The 20188-nt window shown below is 30.4% G+C and overlaps 2 protein-coding genes and 1 long non-coding RNA gene across 3 annotated transcripts; 1 reads left to right on the top strand and 2 right to left on the bottom strand.

Annotated features, from left to right (window-relative positions):
* Positions 1–492: 492 nt before the first annotated feature.
* Positions 493–941, bottom strand: LOC150027811 (uncharacterized). The gene is made up of 3 exons (XR_016520717.1): positions 826–941; positions 657–726; positions 493–576 (listed from the first exon to the last, which is right to left on the bottom strand). It is a non-coding gene; the product is annotated as an uncharacterized LOC150027811 (long non-coding RNA).
* Positions 942–1548: 607 nt separating this feature from the next.
* On the bottom strand, positions 1549–4027 carry LOC150027812 (replication factor C subunit 4-like). The gene is made up of 4 exons (XM_090301923.1): positions 3961–4027; positions 1954–2011; positions 1802–1880; positions 1549–1719 (listed from the first exon to the last, which is right to left on the bottom strand). The coding sequence occupies exons 1-4, from the start codon at positions 4004–4006 to the stop codon at positions 1564–1566; spliced, it is 339 nt and encodes a 112-aa protein (XP_090158049.1). The 5' UTR covers positions 4007–4027; the 3' UTR covers positions 1549–1563.
* Positions 4028–15840: 11813 nt separating this feature from the next.
* LOC150027813 (cyclin-A1-1-like) lies at positions 15841–17331 on the top strand. Its single transcript, XM_090301517.1, has 7 exons — positions 15841–16062; positions 16143–16279; positions 16436–16528; positions 16703–16836; positions 16921–16996; positions 17086–17162; positions 17262–17331. Exons 1-7 carry the CDS (start codon positions 15912–15914, stop codon positions 17329–17331), a joined length of 738 nt encoding a protein of 245 aa, XP_090157643.1. The 5' UTR covers positions 15841–15911.
* The last annotated feature ends 2857 nt before the right edge of the window (positions 17332–20188 follow it).

A 20188-nucleotide genomic window follows, 5' to 3' on the forward strand; every position in this document is an offset into this window, starting at 1 on the left:
TAAGGGCTAAAAGGGGAAATGTTGCAACAATAGGGACCAAAAGAATAATTAAAACTTCATTAGCATTACATGTCAAAATTGATGGAAATCATGGTCATGGTATCTTATGGACATATCTATTATAATTTTGTAGTTAAAATTATTTATTTAGGTGCTTTAAACCTTAGGCTTAGACTTGTTTGATTCCTTGATGTTGGTTGTTATTAATGTGTTCATCTCTCAAACTCTTTTTTTTGTCATTAATTATGAATTTATTCAATTTAGGAGTTCTTATCTTATTTTTCAGCATATATACGTGTGGTATAAAACTTATGCTATGCGTATCATAAAGCTTCAAAATAGCAATTGTCCTATAACTCGCTATAGCTTTTTTGGAGCCAACCACTCCATGGCACTATTTGGATTAATTACTTTCATCATGGTGACTATAATACTCATTAGCTCCTTAAAGATATGAGAATACCAAATTAAGAAGAACATATTAGCATGGAAGACAAGATACCTGCTCACATAGTTGCATATAAAAAAGAACCTTGTAACTTTAGAGTAAGTTTCCATCGTACGCCTCAGGGCATTCTGTACAGCAATTGAAGGTGGTGTGAAACCAGAACACTTTGAGACAGCAACGTTAGAAATGAAAAACATAACAAACATGCCTGAGCATCTTCTGTCATTGAATCAACCTCATCTAGAACAATAATCTTAAATGGTGGACAAGGATGACCCCTGCAATATCAAAACACCATAACAAAGAGGAAGTTATTCAAATCTTACAAGCAGAGAAAGGAGGGGGAAAGACTTTTAAGAGAATTAGATTTCCCATACTTCTTACGCTTGTTAGTACCAACAGCCACAACAGCAAAATCTTTTATCTTTGTACGAACAACATTAATCCCTCTATCATCACTTGCATTCAGCTCCAGCACCCTGGACTTATAGAGCTCAGGTCGGTAATATATAGTTGTTAGAAATTAAATTACATGTGTCATTGTGTCCATCAGCACAACAGATTAGCTTAAGGAAGAAAACGGAAGCATTTTTTACTACCAATGAATCCCAACTCATAAAACAAACAAAATTGACATTTTGATAAATTCAACCCTCAAAATGATCCTCTACTGCATAACATTAGGTCTTTCATTTCTAACAGTTGAACAAAAAATATTCCTAGTAAAATTATTACCGTAAGTTGCTATTAAAGTGATGCACAATTTGCATAGTCTTTGGATCTCTATGACTCAACATGTCAAGAATTCAAAGGTAGTTATATAAATTTTGTGAAAATATTTGAACTTAAGGTATTCCTTAAATTAGATTTGATTTCCTTTTTACTCGGTAAATGATTTCATGGTGAAACTGACTAACAAAGGTTTATTGAAATATTCTTAAGAGTGTAAAGCATATTTTAAGAGAAAGTTTTAACAGATAGTTCATATCACCTTGGTTTCCATTACATGTAGTCAATCTTGGATTCTTGATTAGATATTATTTAGCAGCTCTGTTTATTTTGATCTACAGAGCAACCAAAGCTAGTAGTTGTTAGAGCTGCTTAAGGTCTCTTGATCACAAGAAATTGGCATAACAGTTAGAAATAAACAAGCGCTCTTCTAATTGTGAAAATAAAACTAAAGAGGGATACCCAAAAAGCTGGTGGGCAATTGCAAGAGCAGTAGTTGTTTTTCCAGTGCCGGGAGGACCATAGAAGAGCATGTAGGGGCACTGCAATACAAGATTAGCTTGATTCATTGAGGAAGAGGAGGAGGAGGAAAGGGAAAAGTAGGTATTTGAAAAGGATAATTACACTTCCAGTTTCAAGGGTATTTGTTAGCACTCGAACAACTTCTTCTTGGTGGGCAACATCTTTCACTTTCCTTGGTCGGCTGGGTTACAACATTCAAAATTAGATTTGTACAAAATAAAATATAGAAATAATTGAAAGAGAACTTATGTTACTATTTCTCGACCCATTGCTGAGAGCTCTGCATGATTGAGGCCGTCTTATTTTCACACACTATTAAAAAGAAAAAAGAAAAAGTTTTAAAACAGCATATATCAAGGCAATAACATACCAACACAGTATCATATCAGGGATTGAAACATACAGATAGCTACTAGGAAGTTGCATATCATAATATAGAAAAATGAGGTATGTTAATGATAGATTGATAACAGTTACTATCTTCATTTGGTGTATTAGAACTTAAAACCAGACCCAGTTATGAGAAACCTGATGCGAAGCCTACCAATAGGAAACTTAAGTTGTTTGTAACATAAATGAAAGCAATAGAATATGGATACATAAGATAGTGCATAATAGAATGTGACTTCTATCACTTCTTAAAATATCTTATAATATTTTGAGTGTATCTGATGTACTTAGAGGAAAATCACACATGCAGCAAGTATAAACAGATGGAGTCTGACGTTTAAACTATTTAAAGAGAAACATGGTTAAAAGAGCAGTGTGAAAGATGGACTGAAGGAAAATATAGCCACAACAAAATTTCATAACCTTGCATTGCATATTCTGAAATAGATGTCCAAACAAACAAACACATCACTGAACATAAGAACTAAACAGAAACATATCAGTGACAGTGAACACCACACATCAACCACACAAAAAAAACTATGGGGTCAAAAAACAAAAAGGGAAGACCCTTGATTCAAGTATTCTTGCCACAGAACAAATGAAATTGCAGAGGGAAGCAAAACAAATCAGTCCAAAACCCTTCAGATTGAAAACAACCCCAGACACCAAACACTTGATATTTATATGTTGTTGTTCAAAATCCTTCCTTTTTCATACAGCCTAAATATGAAAATTCTGATACCCAAGTTGAGCGCAAATAAATAGTTCTAACAGAAAACATCTTTGTTATTTTTTAAGCCGATATTCATGTTTCTTTTTCCTTTGGGCTTGTAGCTAGCTAGCTTCAACTCGAATTCCATATCGGTAAGAGAGAGAAAACTTACCAATTATCATAAATATATCATGTACTAACAAATATATAAACAAGTTGCAACTATGTAAGCTTATAAAAGGCAAGCATTAGCATATTTCCTACAAAATCAAATTAGAGCCCTTTCGTAACTGTTGTGTGCTACTAAACATGTGCCAATGCACCAAACAGTTGTAAAGGCAAGCACTGCGACAATGGATGAAAAAGAAAAAACATACACTGATTAAAACATTCAAATAGGAAGATTACGAGAATGAGAGAAGAATAAAATACAGATTATATGACTGAAATGGAACACTTCAGAGGAAGGTCGATAGTAAGTATCACAATTGCGAGTCTGGAGAGGAAGGGTGAAATAATTTGGGATTATGATAGTAAATGGAGGAAAGAGTTTAGAGAGTGAGGGTTTTCTGTTCTTCTTTAGGGTTTAGGTCCCAATTATTTGTGTAAGGAGGGAACATGTTGCGAGAGTATTTTTCCCGCATGTAAAATTTCATCTAATAGAAAAAAATGGATTAAGACCCTTTTAAATTATAAATTAATAAGTTTCATTTTATTTTTAGTTCTTCAAATTTAATATAAACTTTTGAAATTATTTTAAAAAATTAAATATTTAAAATTTCTTGATTTCAGAAAGAGGGTTTCTTTTACACTCCTATATTTTTTCTCCAACCCTACATCTTCTAAAATATCCAAATTATTCTTAATAATTTTAAATGGTTATAAAATAGGATGTTCGGTCAAAGAAAAGAGTCTTCAGAAAAGGAAATCTGAAAAACAAAAACATCAATCTGAAATACTCTTTCTAGGATACATTTATTGATTTCCAAAAATGGAAAAAATATTTAAAATGGTTAGCCCTTTTCAAAAACAGGTTAAGGACTACCTAGACTACCTTTTTTGGAATATATGCACCTTCTCATTTCATTCCAGATTTATCATTTACACAAATATTATGGATTATAAATTCCGAAAGCAACACAAAAATGAATTTTACCTTTCTTCTTCGACGAACAACGTTTCCAAAACCATCCACTAACCATCGCACAGAAAAGAAGCACACATGTTTGTTGATATTTACGGAGAACTCACGCACTAAAATCACCAAAATCGCCCATAATACTCATTGCGGCTTGCTCTGAGCAGTGACAACAAAGAAATGTTTGTTTAGGTTCTTAAAACCTCTTAGGGTTAATTTTGTCAATTCACATTTCTGATGGGATGGTGAGTACAGTAAAAAAATATTTTTAATAGTTCTTGACATTAATTAATAATAAATTATTTTATTTATGCACTTTCCCATTTCATTCTACATTTATCATTTACACAAATATTATGGATTATAAATTTCGAAAGCAACACATAAATGAATCTTACCTTTCTTCTTTGACGAACAACGTTTCCAAAACCATCCACTAACCATAGCACAGAAAAGAAGCACACATGTTTGTTTATATTTACTGAGAACCCACGCACTAAAATCACAAAAATCGCCCAGAATACTCATTGCGGCCTGCTCTGAGCAGTGACAACGAAAATGACAGAGAAGAAATAAATGTTTGTTTAGGTTCTTAAAACCTCTTAGGGTTAATTTTGTCAATTCACATTTCTGATGGGATGGTGAGTACAGTAAAAAAATATATTTTTAATAATTCTTGACATTAATCAATAATAAATTATTTTAAAAATAAAAATCATATATTTTATATTAGAAGAATTAAAATATTTCTTTAAATATTAGGAACGAATATCACATTATCTTAAATTTTAGGAATTAAATACAATGAATTACTAAGTGAAATCTAATTGAACCGAAAAAATATTATAAAAAAAAAAATCAAAGAAGAATAAAACCATAATCTAATACTTGATATAGTAAACTTCTTTTAAAAATTATGTAAAACTATATATCTTGTTTAGATAAGTAAAAGTAGATACTTGAATAACCTGGTGAGTGTACTACTAATTAAACTTTCAAACATGATTTAAGTGATTTAAGGCTAATGAAAGTTGTTCATAGTTAATTGGGGACAAGTTTTCACCTAACCAAATTAAGAAAATAATAATAATAAGTTTTTATCCGTGTACATGATAGTTGTAGCAGCAATATGCAATTCAAATTGGTAGACAACTCAAGTGTCAAAATGGTCAATATTTACTAGATTGAAACGAACCAAATAAAAGAGAGCACAACAACACCATTTTGAATGATATTTTTTGAATTTTCCTAAATTTACTCATACACACGTGAGTATATAAGTTAGTATTCTTCAAGTGTAAATGGTTTATGTGTAGCATCAAAAGATGAAGATAAAGATGTGATTTTTTTTTGTGTATTGTAAAAAATCATGAATACAAGGCCGACTTTGCAATTTAATTTTAGAGTTTTTTTTATTTGATCTCCGTTAATAATGATGAAGTCATGTAATAAAGACAAAATATCTATAATAAGATATGACGAGAATTTAGTATATAAAGTATTTTTTCAATAGTATCTATTGGATGTGGAATATACTATTTAACAGTGGTATATTAATTCTATCTTCTATTTAATATTAATTAATTTTTCAAAGTTTATATTATACTTATTAAATCATTTTTTATCACATCAACTTTAGTTATCACATATTTATGGTTAATTGAGATTTTTAAAAAAATAATATTATATATAGAATTAATATTCAATTTAATATAATAATTTAAAAAAAACAATGTTAATATTTTTTTTTAAAATATTCATTTACGTTCGTTCCACACTGTACAAATTAATGTTATTATGTATGTGACATCATCAATAATTATCATGTTTTATGAAGATGTAATAACCATTAAACTTTATTAAAAAAATAAATTAAATTTTTAAAAATAATTATATTAAATTAAATATTATCCTAAATATATTATTTTGATTGGTATGAATAATTACCACCTCTTCTTGAGAGACTCTTAGTCCCATTGTTTCGTAGTGATACTGTTTTTTTTTTAGTGATTGTGTAATTTACTTTCTCTTTTCTACTTCTGATCTCCTCTTTCTGACCTCCTCTTTGTTGACTCTTATTTGCTTATTTTTATTTTTTGTTGTCCTCTTATTTTACATGTGATTTCTCCATAAGTTATTATTAGCACCTTGTCGATGTCAAGAGTCAACAGTAGAAGAGAACAATTTCTCATCTGTTTGGTGAAATGGATAAAAAACAAGAACAAGACCAGGAGAACTCAAACATGTATGACATTGATGTTACTATATTAGAATAGATGCATATTTGATAAAAACAGTTATTGATTAAATTTTAAAAACATTTGTATTTCTGTGATTGCTCACTACTTTCAAATCTTATAACAATTACTACTAGAGGCTATATTTTTCAAATTTTAACAGTAGACAAATATGTCTAGTGTATGGTAACCAACTGTGCTATTTAGTTGCCTTATGCATTGCACGGACTATGGATTTCATGCCACCATATTTACAGCATCAATATAAAGATGCTCTTAAGCTAACATGGGGGATCATTTTTCACTTTCTCTTGTTTGTTAGGATGAAACTCCTCTTTTATCTTTTTCTTTCATAACTTATTGTAGGCTTTCCTTTTCATTGTTCCATTGGCATTTAGTTTTTTCTTCTTCTTGGGCTGTTTAGCTTTTACAAGAACAAGGAGAGAGATTCAAAGTCATATTTTGATGTTGAGAGAGTCAATGATGGGTCGAAATTGGTGCTTTTTGTGGACATTGAGAATAGAGAAAGAAGAATACTTGATAAGTTAAAAATTATAAAGAAGGAAAAGACTTCAAAATTCTTTAAATAAAGTTGAGGTTGACAAATTATGCAAGAAGGTACTTAGTTTCAGTTTCATAATTTATATGGACAATTTCAATATTAATTTATGAGTACTTATTTTTCTTACTAATTAATGCTTTTAATTAATTGAAATTGGACAGGTTGCAGTTTTGGAGACTGATGCTTCCACAGGTGGGATTATAGCAGAGGAGGCAGGGAAATCCTAAGAAGCAGCAACCAATGCAAAATTCTAACTCTGTTGTGGTGATCACAGAATGGGAAACTTTTGATTAAGGTAAACCAAAATGCTTCACACACATTACAAATGTATTAGTGAGACATCATGTGATAATGAATTGTTTTTCCTTTAAAGAAAAATGGTTAATCTCTCATTCTAAGACTGCAAATTACACTAAAGTGTAGTTCACATTATTTTCTTTGTACATCTACTTGCACCTTTCATATCTTGTGTTTTATATACGATGATTTGGAGTTCCTCTGGAATGCGTTGTGAAATTATACTTTTGTTCTTATTCTTTTTACCCTTTTCAATTTCTTCATTTGGAGTTGATTATGACTGAAACACTAATGTATTTTGGAGTTTATGTTATCTCATCATTTGAACTTCTCTAAATTGTGATTTTCTATCATTGTTTGTAGCGATATGTGAGTGTATGTTTGATCCATGAATTTCCAATTTAGTTCATTTGATCCATGAATTTATACTCGTACATATTGTTTTCACGTATATCAAGGATATTCTCTGGAGAATATCAATCAACATCTTATAAAATTTTATTAAACAAGTCATATTTGATATTAACATTTTTTTTTCATACAAGCAACTTACACTTCGATTTCATGAGTGCGGGGTGAGTTTAAGGTATTCAATAAGGTAATGCTTGCACTCACTTATACACTATGATCGCTATCAAATCACCTATAAATATATAGTCTTACACACGAGTTGACATGTCTCGGTCTGAGGAAGGTGTGCTGGAGATCCCACATTGACTAGAGATAAGGACATTTCATAGTATATAAGTGAGTGCAAACCTCACTTTATAAACCAATTTCATAAGGTTCAGTCAGACTTAAAGTCAACTTCTTAATATTGTATTAAAGCTTTATTGCGCTCTTTGTACAAACTTACCTATACCTTCACCCAGATGAGAACCCCACAACTCTGCTCGTCTCGCTGGTACTTTACTCCAACAATTTTCACTCGTGGAGTAGGTTAATGCTTACGATATTAAGTGCGAAGAACAAGATCAAGTTCATGGACAACACAACTCCTCAACCTGCGAAAATCGATTCCAGCATTTGGAACAATCTCATAACCAAATATAAATCATCAAGATCTAGAATCTTCATTTGTAGGTAAGAAGTTCATATTAAATAATTTAATTTCCAATAAATAGGATTCTTGACTATGGAACCACAAATCATGTATTTTGTACATTATCTATTTTTACTACTTATCACCGCATTAGTTCTATTCTCATAAAGTTACCTAATGACCATTATGTGTTTGGTAACCATTTTGGAATTGTTCATCTCAATCACATAATTTATCTTACTATTGTGCTGTGCTATATGTTATAGATTTTTCTTTTAACCTTGCTTCAATTTCAAAACTTACCTCCTCTCTTAAATGTAAACTCATATTTTCTTCTCATGAGTGTATATGATACATTTTCTTCTCATTTGAGAGCTAGTTGTTGGTTTGTACATTTTCAATAATTCTCATGAATATAATGTCTCTCCTATCTTCAATTGTGTTGCTCAAAACATTAGGCTTTGACATGATAGGATGGGACACCCCTCTAGTGAAAGTTTAAACTTTTAAAAACATATTATCCTAGCATTTACAGACTTATGTTTGTGATGCTTATCATCAAGCAAAACAAAAAGAAACTTCATTTTTTCTTTAAAAATTCGCATGTTGTTCATATTTTTTATTTGATACATATGGATATATGGGGCCATGTCCTGTTATTTTTATGAATGGTTTTAGATACTTCCTCACTGTTATCGATAATTTTCATTATACTTGGATTTTTTCCTATGCGTGATAAGTTTGAAATCAAAGATAATGTTATGAATTTCAGTTCTTATATTGAAAATCATTTTCAAACAAAGATTAAGACTAAATGTACTGATAATGATGTTGAATTTATGATGAAATATTTTTTTGCATCCAAAGGTATTGTTCACTAAACTACTTCTGTGGAAACACCAAAGAAGAATGGTATTGTTGAGACAAAGCATCAATATCTTTTAAATGTTACTAGAGCTCTTTTTTTCATTCTAAACTTATGTTAATTTTTGGACTTTTTCTATCTAGCATGCTACTTACTTAATAATTTGTATTCATATACCTATTCTTAGTAATACCACTCCGCATGAAAAACAATATGATAAAATTTGTGATCGTTATGTTTTGCGTGTGTTTGGATGTTTATGCTACTCTTGTTTAAACCACATACAAAAGGTTTTCTTTTCCTGAATTTGAAAAATCATAAAATTGAGATTTCTAAACATGTTGTTTTTTATGAAAATCAATTTCCGTACATTATCAAAACATTTTTAGACATGTGTTTTACCTATACATTCAAACATATAATTGAAAATTAAATTGATCAATATATTATGGCATAAAGTCGTCAATATTAAAAGATTATTTAATATGTTAATATATTGGTTGGAGGCGTCAAATTTGATATTTGTTCGTTTTGCTGTCAAATTAAGATGATTCCAACGTAGATATTTTTAACGCTAAAAAATGATAATATAATTGTGGTTAGATGATTCTAAATCATTTCCCAACGAATCCAATAATAAAATCAGTAAATCAATGTTCATAATCTATCTACAAGCAAAATAAGTTAGTAGTAACAATAAAAATAAAAAAGGGGTTGAGATTGTTTAATAAAAAAATATAAAAGAATGATTAAAATAGAAAATAAAAAGCGTTGGTTCCCAAGTTCTTTCACCAATAAATTCTTCATAGGTCATCTAAAGGTTATCATCCTTCAATTCTCACATATAGCTAAACCAGATTAAACATGTGTCAATCTAATTTAACTTGAAGTTCACCAGTAAAGCATCATGTGGCCAATAAATTAATTAGAACATTGCGAACTAACTATGAAATCAAAGTTTAAGATAAAGAAGACTCTTAATCATGCGTTCAAGTACAACCTCTCACAAAAACCAGATTTCTAAGAGATTAGAATATTTAAACAACTACTATAGAAAATTGGAAAAAAAATTATTAATCAAAATTTTAGAACTCAATGAGAAATTATAAAATAATCAATAAAAAATGTTTAGTCTTCCATGCGAAGGCAAAAAAGTTACAAAGAAGAAAAGAAACTAAGAGAAAACCATATGAAGCTCCTGACTTTGTCTTTATTAACAATTTCTCAATTTTCAACTTCTCATAATTCTTGAATTTTGTTTCCTTGTATTTTGCAAAATATTTGCTTCCAATTTTGTTGTTGAGATATTGTAGATTTTATTTTCTCATTCTTTTCCTCATATTTGTTTTCTATTTTGATTCAAATAATCAACTTTGACTTTTGCATATTTGACTCATTTGCAAAGATAAACACTTCCTTTAGACTAATCTAAAAAAACACAAAATTAATACAAAAATTAGTTAAGACCAAAGTAAACACAGTTATATGAATAAGAATTAAAATAATGAATTTATTTATTATTATAATCTAATAGTATATAATTAGAACTATTCAGTATGAATAAATATATACTTAAAATTTGAGTTTTTGAAATTGGTCAATGTGTTAGTTGAAAAAATAATGATTAATTAAGTATAAATAAAAATTATTCTTATTGTTGGAACCACGGTCATAATCAAAACAATTATTCAATTTCTCCAATTTTGTTAAATTTAATTTATTATAATAAAATATATATTTGAGTGATATCCTTTTAATTTTTTCCATGTTGCATTCAATTAACATAAATAATGTGATTAATTAATTAAATGAACTAAAATTATAACATTATATTCAACTTTCTTAAATTCAAAATAAATAAAATCAAAAAATTACACCCAATTATAAGTAAACACAATTTTTTTTTAAACTTGAAAATTAAACAAAATTACAAACATTAAAAACAAATAAATCCTAAGTATTGAAAGCCGTACACCGAATAGTTAAATCTTTTAAAAAAAAATATAAACTTGCTATTAAACACGATTTTTTAAAACATAAAAATATGCTAATAAGGACGAACTTAAAAAAAAACATGTTTTTAATTACGACTTTACAAAAGAAAAACAAATTATTTTCAAACCTCCCTCCATACCTTTTTCTTTTACATGTATATTAATTTTGAAAAGTCGATTTTTATTTTTTAAAACTTTTTTAAATAATCTTAATTGAAGTATAATCTCAGTTGCATTTCCGCACTTCAAAATTCTCTCTTTTAGTAGCAACACTTCTATTATTTTTCAACTATAACATTTGGTAGAATAATTTAATCATTTAAGCACATGTGAACAACTTAACAAGAATATTCGTTGTATTTTACCTTCCATAGTGTGAAGATATTTTTTTTTAGTTTTGTAGTCAATTTTTCATCTTAAATTTATTTTGTAATTTCTGAAAAAATAACTAAAAATATAGAAAAAATAAAATGATGCTTTTGCTCAAACTAATAATAGAAGTAAACATAATTTTTTTAAATATCTTTCTACTTTATTTGATACAGTTTTTTCATTATTTAAATGAGAAATAATTTAATCATTTTTTTTATGTTTTTATAAAAAGCTTTCATGTTAGGCATTACTATGTTACTTGACATCTCAACTAGGCTGACACCTTAAGTAAAAACAATCATTTGTCATCATATGAAAAAAGTATTATTAAAAAAAAGGAAGAAAATACAAAAATATGGGAGGACTAGACCAAAACCCATATGTTAACAAAAACGATACATAGGTAGACTATACCTATTAATAAAGAATTCTAATAACAGACTAGATGAAAACCTATTATACCAATGAAATGATTCTCTATGAATAAATCTTAAATTAGCCAACTTATTCGCACACGCATTCCCTTCACGAAAAATATGAGTAACCTTATGATGACTTTTTACGGCAAGTGCACCGCGTTTGTCAGAAGTAATAATTGTCCCTCAAGACGGATATCGATCCCACAAGGAACAATAAATTATGAAGTACAATATTCGCTAAATATAACAACATAACAATAAAAATAGTTTAGAAGTTATTGTGTTGGCACTGATCAATCAGAAAACAAACAAAGAATTAGTTGCTTCAATTGGAAAAATATGGATTAGGTTTCATCTCTCCCACTCTCATGTATTTTGATGTTAATATTGAGTTCTTTGATTGAAATTGATGCCCGTAGAAAATTCATTTATATCGATCTCTCGCATATAAAATTCTTAAGAATGTTTTCCTAAATATTGATCCCTCGCATATTTATAAAAACAAGTTAGAATCACACTCAGACGTTAATGACAAATAACATTTCAAGTTTATCCCTAGCACTCAAATATGCTTAAGTATTGATGTTTAGGTCCAAACCCTAAAAATACATCTCGGTCACGAAAAGTTAAAAAGTAAAACAACAATACCAATAATCAATCAGGAACTGAATATCAATATATAAGATATCACCACAATACATAAGAGTTTGAGCATATTACTCCCAATCCCAAAGGGTAGAATTAGCGACGCATACTTCTATCACCTTCCATTCTCCCAATTGGTTACAATTCACTCTATGGTGTTTTCCTCTCAATCTGGCACACTAGGGTTGAGCCTCTAGCCCTCTATTTATCATAGTTTTCTAGGGTTAGGTTGCTTCCTATGTCGCGCTAATGAGCTAAATGATAAAACATAAAAGAGACTCAATCTTTCTTTGCATCTTTTTCCATTCTGGGACCTTCCGGCTTTATCTTTTTAGCTCAAATTATTCTCCTTTATTCTAAATCTCCAATCTTCCCTATAAATCTGCAATTAACACCAAATTTGGCAATAAAGTGCTTTTATTCAAATAAAGCTCATAAAAATGTAAAAAAGTATAAATTCATAAATTATGGATTATTTTATATGTAAATTAGCAATAAATCCTCATAAGTGCCTATATTTTAATATGAAATATTACTGAAATTAGACACTTATCACCTTAAACCTGATTTTTCCACAGTAATTAAGACAAATATTCTATCGATTACGAAACATTCAAGGAACATTTGTCTTAGCAGTAAACGCAGCACAAACAAAGGCATAGTCACATTCCAGCCAGACATTAGTAAGACCTAACTTTTGAGCTTCCTCCAAAGCATATATAACTCCATAAAATTCAGCAACCAAAATAGTTTGAACATAAAAAAACGCAGAGAAAGCTCCAATAAACTACCCCATACTCCCACGGAAAATACTTCCACAAGCGGCAAGACATGGATAACCCTCATCTAATAAGAAGAGAACGTAGAACTTTACCAGTACGAGTGTTAATACCAAAAAACTTGAGCACATTGAAATTGAACATATCATTCCTCATCGAAGCTTTAGATGAATTACCCACTAGACAAGTTAAATCTTTAATAACCAAAATAGCCATAGAAACCTCAATCTTATCCTGAAAATGAGCATAATTCATCATGCGTCATATCATCCAAATAGAAAAAGTTATCACAGCTAACTTAACCAATTTAACCAACAGACTACCATCACTCTTAATAAAAGAAAGAAAATCATCCTTATTAGATAAATCATAAGTAGGGAAAATGTGTCGAACTCAACTCCAAATACGCAAAACATTAACACATTCAAAAAATAAATGTTAAATAGATTCCTCATGTTTTTCACATAGCGTACACATAGAACAAATATGCAGACCTTTATTTGAATATGCTGATATGTAGGAAGTCACCCATGAAAAACTTTTCAAAGGACAAGAGTTTTGGAAGGAGAAATATATGAAGACCAAATAAATATAATAACACAAATTAACTTAAATAATTTAATACTTTTATTTTTAAAAAAAATAGTATTTTTTTAAAAATTAAAATAGAAAGAAATGAACTTAAAAGTCATATCGTATTAACTTCATTTTTAATAGGAAACTTTATGAGATATATGAGTTTTTAATATATTTTTATTAAAAAAAATTAATATAGATTAAACCTTTTGTTAATTTTAGTCTGTAATTGAATTTAAGAATATTGTTGAAATTAAAAAATATATCAATATAGAAAAAGAATTTATCTATAAAAATATAAAAATATAAAAAAATAACAAAGATTTACTTCATAATACCACTTTAGAATGAGAAAGTCAATAATTTAAAAATTAAAATCATACTTTTTTTGAAACACAATTTTTTCATTTTGAAATCATTTTTTTAAGTATATCATATTTATATCTATATTTTTTTAAAATATATCTTTCAATAAAGTTAAACTAGAATGATACCATTTTCATAAATTTAACATAAATGTGTAACTTAATTTACACAATTTATATATAAATCATAAATGACAGAGTATTTAATACACCAAGAAGAAGATAATAAACACAAACATTATTAAAAATAAAAAATTATCTCTCTGTGATCCAAAATTTAAATTAATTAATAAATATTTTTAATAGTAAATTTAATTTTGAAATAGATAAAAATATTATTAAAAAGAACAAATTCAATAAATATTGATATGTATTATCAGGAACTCCGAAATAATTTGTCTTATAAAATTCACTGAAATAATCTGTCTTATAAAATTTACCTTTTCATTTTATAAAAATATTTTGATATTATTTGTCATACGTAATTTTTGTATTGACAATTGTCTGAAAATGACTCAAACATACATCCTGCAGTTAAACTTTATTTATATAAAGTCATTAATATATAAAGTCATTTTATATAAACGCTCTTAGAAAATCATCATATATTTTATATGGTGGTCCTAAGATTGGTGGATTCAGATGCAAAACCAACAATGGGTTTCATATATGAAGAGATGGATCGTGCAAAGGAGAAGATTAAGAACAATTTTAATCATATTAAGAAAAGGTAAAAAATTTATAGCTTTTCTCTTTAAAAATTTAATTACTCCTTCTTCTTCTATTACTTATATGATAGTTAGTATTGATTACTATTGAATGAATGTATGTAGCTATGAAGAGGTTTGGAAAATAATTGATGCAAGATGGGATAATCAACTTCATAGGCCTCTGCATGCAGCTGCATACTATCTCAATCCTCAATTTCATTATGAACCTGAGTTTAGATCTGATGATCCTGAGGTGAAAGAAGACTTGTATACATCCATGAGAAGATTGGTTAAGGATGCTGCTGAAAGAAGGATAATTAATGTGCAACTTGTTGAGTATCATTTTGGTAGAGGAGCCTTTGCAATGGATGACGCAAAGGAAAGTAGAAAAACAATACTTCCTGGAGAATGGTGGGAGATGTTTGGGTATAGAACTCCAGAGTTGAAGAGGTTTGCTATCCGAATTCTAAGCTTGACTTGTAGCTCTTCTGGATGTGAGCGAAATTGGAGCTCATTTGAAATGGTAATTGAAGTTATTTATAATTTCTTTATTTAGTTTTATATGGTTAGTTACTAAATTTCCTATTTAATATAGGTTCATACAAAGAGAAGAAACCATTTGCATCCACCACTGCTTCCTCCTCTACCTCCTCCTCTAGAAACCGTTTGCATCCACCACCGCTTCCTCCTCTACCTCCTCCTCTTTAGTCGCTCCTACAAACGTGCCAAAGAAGCGTCCACCTCTCTCTAACCTCACCAACACCGTCGCTCACCGCAACTCTTCCTCTTCGGTACTAATTCCTCTTTTAACTAATTCCGCAAACTTAACACACATCGCAAACAGCTTCATTAACTATTGCTTCTTGCGAATTTCGCATTGCTAGGTTTCGTGCGCAGCTAAACTCGCGAAGACGAAGAAAGAGCCTGTTCCGCTCTGCTCAGGCAATAAAAGGCTTGCGTTGGCGAATGTCAAACCTATTAATGCAGTTGTTTTCCCCAAGGCTAATTCTCTCCCTGCGAGGAATCAAGCTCCTCCTCCTCCACTCGTTGTCACTGTTACTGTTCCTCCTCCGGTGCTGGATGCTTCACCTAGTACATCTGATGCAATGTCGGTTTCTATGGATGAGTCGATGTCTTCTTGTGACTCCTTCAAGAGTCCTGACATTGAATATGTGGACAATAGTGATATTGCGGCTGTTGATTCAATTGAGAGGAAGACGTTCAGCAATCTCAATATCTCTGATTCTGCCGAATCAGGTTTCATTCTGGTCACTTCTACTGAATATAAAATTATCTGCTCATGTTTTTACATTAGATATTGATTGAAGTCTTTGCAGGCAACATTTGTAGTAGAGACATACTTGTTGAGTTGGAAAAAGGGGATAAGTTTGTCAATGTTGATAACAATTACGCGGATCCTCAGCTCTGCGCATCCTTTGCTTGTGATATCTACAAGCACCTTCGTGCGTCTGAGGTATAGTTAAGCTACATTTGAAAAATATATGCAGTGATCTCTGTTATTTTTGTTTTTATGATCAGAGTAAGCAAAGAAAATGTGGCTATTAGAATAATTGCTGTTTATTTTAGAATGTCGTATTGGTCTAATATTTTCTAGTTTTTGAAATATTAGGCAAAGAAAAGGCCTTCCACAGACTTCATGGAGAGAATTCAGAAGGACATAAACCCCAGCATGCGTGCAATATTGATTGACTGGCTTGTGGAGGTAAATGATGTTTGTTGATAACTACACATGTTAAACTCAAACATTATTATATTGCAAATAGGAATATGTAGGTAATATTTTATTCTTGGGGGAACGTCGCTGTTCTTTCCAATAATAGTTCAGTGCCACACCTGGTGTATATGGCTACATGCTAAACTCAGTTTCGGATTGCAGGTGGCTGAAGAGTATAGACTAGTACCTGATACATTGTATTTGACGGTAAACTACATTGACCGGTATCTTTCAGGAAATGTGATGAACAGACAAAGATTACAATTACTTGGTGTTGCCTCCATGATGATTGCCTCGTAAGGAGTCATACAAGTTCCTCGTAATTTTTCTGATTGATGGGGTTTCTAGTATTGATATTGGTTTTTGGTATTTGTTTGCAGTAAATATGAGGAGATTTGTGCACCTCAGGTGGAAGAATTTTGTTACATTACTGATAACACGTACTTCAAAGACGAGGTTTGGTTTGAATTCATTTGAGGCTTCAGGTTAACTGTTTATGTATGTATTTGAGGACCTCACATCTCAAGCAAAATTATCCGATGCAGGTTTTGCAGATGGAATCTGCTGTTTTAAATTTTCTCAAGTTCGAAATGACAGCCCCAACGGTAAAATGTTTCTTAAGGTACTGTAGTTCATAACGGATTAGTATGAGATTGATCGTTTGAAATTATTTCAAGCCGTTCTGATATAAAACTATTTTCTTTCTCGGTATAATTTACAGAAGATTTGTACGTGCAGCCCAAGGAGTTTTTCTCGGTATAACAGTTTTTCTTGTAACAATTATTCCCTAAGAAACAGCACAGACTTAACACAGTTGGAATGTTACTCATTAGTCTGGTGGAGTCAAGCAGAATATGTTAAAAGCATCACATTCAAAGATTACATTATTTGATGTGAAGAGGTTAAGTTAAATTACACATGAAAACTATAAGAAAATAGAAATCATATAACTTAATTGTTTGAAAATTGAGTGTGTTGATCAGGAAATTCCGCTCACCTGCAAGTATGTGATTGCCCGACAAAGATCTCCTTGAGAAAAAGAACTAAGGGTTGAAATAGCCTATGGAAGCAAAGGCATGAAAAATAATCCATTATGATGTAACAAAACCTCTATAGATAAAAGACTGAACATTAAGAATGATACTACATTGTGTGAGAACTAACATGCTTGGTTGGAGAGAAATAGAGGAGAGGGGAGTTGAAGAGGGATTTTAATAAAACTTTTTTGTTTGATTCAAATTCTAAGAGGGAGTGGATTGGGAATGGAGGGGAGCCAAATCCCTCATTCAATTTTTGCTCCCCTCCAATATTGGGGAGATTTGGAGGGGAAGATAAGTCATTTAAAACATTTTAAATGTATTGACAAAAATAATCTTATTTACACTTGGGAACCCAAAATAACAAGGAAATGAAGGTAAATTAATTTTTAAAAAGTCTCCCCTCCCCTTGTGAACCAAACAAGAAACAAGTTGCTTATCCTCTCCATTTATATCCCTCCCCTCCCTTCCTCTTAACTAAACAGAGTATCTAATCAAAATCCCTCATCTTCCTTCCCTTCCCCTCCACTGAACTAAACAGCCCATAAGGTTCTCACCTCAGCATCAAGACAGAGTTCCTCTTCTTTGCATATGTACAAAATCCGGCTGCTCATGATTTCTTCTGACAATGGCTTGAACCTGAATTTTGCACATCTTGAAGCAAGTGGTTCTATAATCATATGGAAAAAAAAATGACAACCATATAATGTATGAAGTCAATGTGTTCTATCCTTGGAAACCATTAACAAGAACAAAAGGAAAAGGACTGTATCAATATATCACATTAACATGGCGTTTGATACCAAAGCAACTTTTCATACATGGGAATCATGATTCCTGATCAATATGAATCTTGAGAATTATGATTCACACAAATGATAAGTTTTATTTGGTTGATCAAATATATTACCAGAAATACTTATACAAGTTTTCTATAATTCAAAGAATAATGTCATTTTTACAAAATTCTTACCACATTAAGTGATTTAATAACAATAACATGATATTCTTTTTTCCATTAAGACTTTCCTTTTAACTAAAGAATGTTAGATTTTCTTCTCCGTAAATGTCCATTCAAAGGAAATGGTGCTGCCTGAAAAATTAATTTTTAAAAGGTTATATAAACTTCCAATCCTTGGACATAGGGATGGCAAATGAACCCATATGTGCGGGCATTATTCAAACCTATCCCGATTTTGACAAGAAATCCTCGCATTAGCTACAGTACGGGTATGGATAATACCCAATTTATTAAATTGGGGATGAGAATGGATATGTACATATCTACCCCGTTTTTTTTTTCATACATTTCCCAGTACTCATCCATGTCCTCATACTCATCCCCATTTTAAATTACTAAAACACTTTTAATTTATTAGGTAATTTAAAAAACTTATATTAAGTTTTCTTTGGTCCTTAGTTTTGTAACTTATTTCTAGGTCTTACATTTGGTCATTTTTACTCTTTTCTATAATTATTTGACCTTTATTCAATTGTTATTTAATACTCTAATTTGATATTTATACAATTATAATTTTTTTTCTTGATATTTGACATTAGAGAAAATAAAATTCATATCCTATTAATATTTAATACTTGATAATATCATGTTTCTTTAATGTGATTTTTATTTTTTATAAAAAAAATATTTAATTAAAATGTGTGTTAGAGATCTCACATCAACTAAAGATTAGAGCATTTCTTAACATGGTATCCAAATCATTTCGAATCTATCCTAGCGAGAGTTTCCTATGCCTATCGTGTCACCCGCTATCGAGCTGCTATCAGACCATCCATAAATATAAATATATAGTCTCACGCACGAGTTGATAGTTTCAACGTGAGGAGGGTGTGTTGGATATCTCATGTCGACTAGACATTAGAGGTTTTCTTAATAATGTGAAACAATGTTATTCAAAACCAATTATGGTGGAAACTGACAGAGGAATTTCTAATCAATGCCACAACATGGCAATGACAATGCGAGTTTGTCATGGCAGCCACTTTTTGCATCATGAGATACTAGCAGTGAACAAAGATACCATAAAAGACAGAGAGAAGAAGGCTTGCAACGGCAACACAAGATCTAATGAGGTTGTGTGGTTGTTGCACGAGGTTTGATGAGGCTGTGGTGACAGTGGAAAATCAAGAAATTACATGAGATGAGGTGTGGAGTGGCTAAGTTGGAAATGTTTTGTTGCTATTTTAAGTTTGAAATTTGTGGTGTATTTATATATTGAATTTCTTTTGACGCAATGCTTCTGCCATAACCCGTTATGGTTTTTGTTATAACTTCATAAAGGATTGATATTTTCCATTATCAAATCAAATATTGATAACACTGATGTGAAATAGCAAAGGGGCAAGTATGGGTTGGGTACAAGTATACACATGTTCCTTGATGGGCATGGGGATGAGACAAAAAATTCATAATTGTTGGATATAAGGATGGGAATGGGGATGAATGTTTACTTCAAGGATGGGATGAGATAGTAAAACCCGCACTTGTCCCACCCCATTGCCATCCCTTTGGATACAAAATAAAAGTCCTTTTACAATGCACCCCATAAGGTTTAATTACCATTTGGTACCTACAATTGCAACAACTTTC

The sequence above is a fragment of the Phaseolus vulgaris genome, chromosome 4, assembly GCF_051622355.1.
Source record: "Phaseolus vulgaris cultivar YP4 chromosome 4, ASM5162235v1, whole genome shotgun sequence".
NCBI lineage: Eukaryota > Viridiplantae > Streptophyta > Magnoliopsida > Fabales > Fabaceae > Phaseolus > Phaseolus vulgaris.

Excerpts from the sequence above, each read along its gene's own strand:
- LOC150027813 (XM_090301517.1), top strand. The coding sequence starts at position 15,912 with ATGTCGGTTTCTATGGATGAGTCGATGTCTTCTTGTGACTCCTTCAAG. Across the intron at positions 16,280-16,435 it reads AGCACCTTCGTGCGTCTGAG|GCAAAGAAAAGGCCTTCCAC; the intron begins GTATAGTTAAGC and ends TTGAAATATTAG. Across the intron at positions 16,997-17,085 it reads ACACGTACTTCAAAGACGAG|GTTTTGCAGATGGAATCTGC; the intron begins GTTTGGTTTGAA and ends TATCCGATGCAG.
- LOC150027812 (XM_090301923.1), bottom strand. The coding sequence starts at position 4,006 with ATGGTTAGTGGATGGTTTTGGAAACGTTGTTCGTCGAAGAAGAAAG. Across the intron at positions 1,881-1,953 it reads CAGCAATGGGTCGAGAAATA|CCGACCAAGGAAAGTGAAAG; the intron begins GTAACATAAGTT and ends GTTGTAACCCAG. Across the intron at positions 1,720-1,801 it reads ATACCCTTGAAACTGGAAGT|TGCCCCTACATGCTCTTCTA; the intron begins GTAATTATCCTT and ends CTTGTATTGCAG.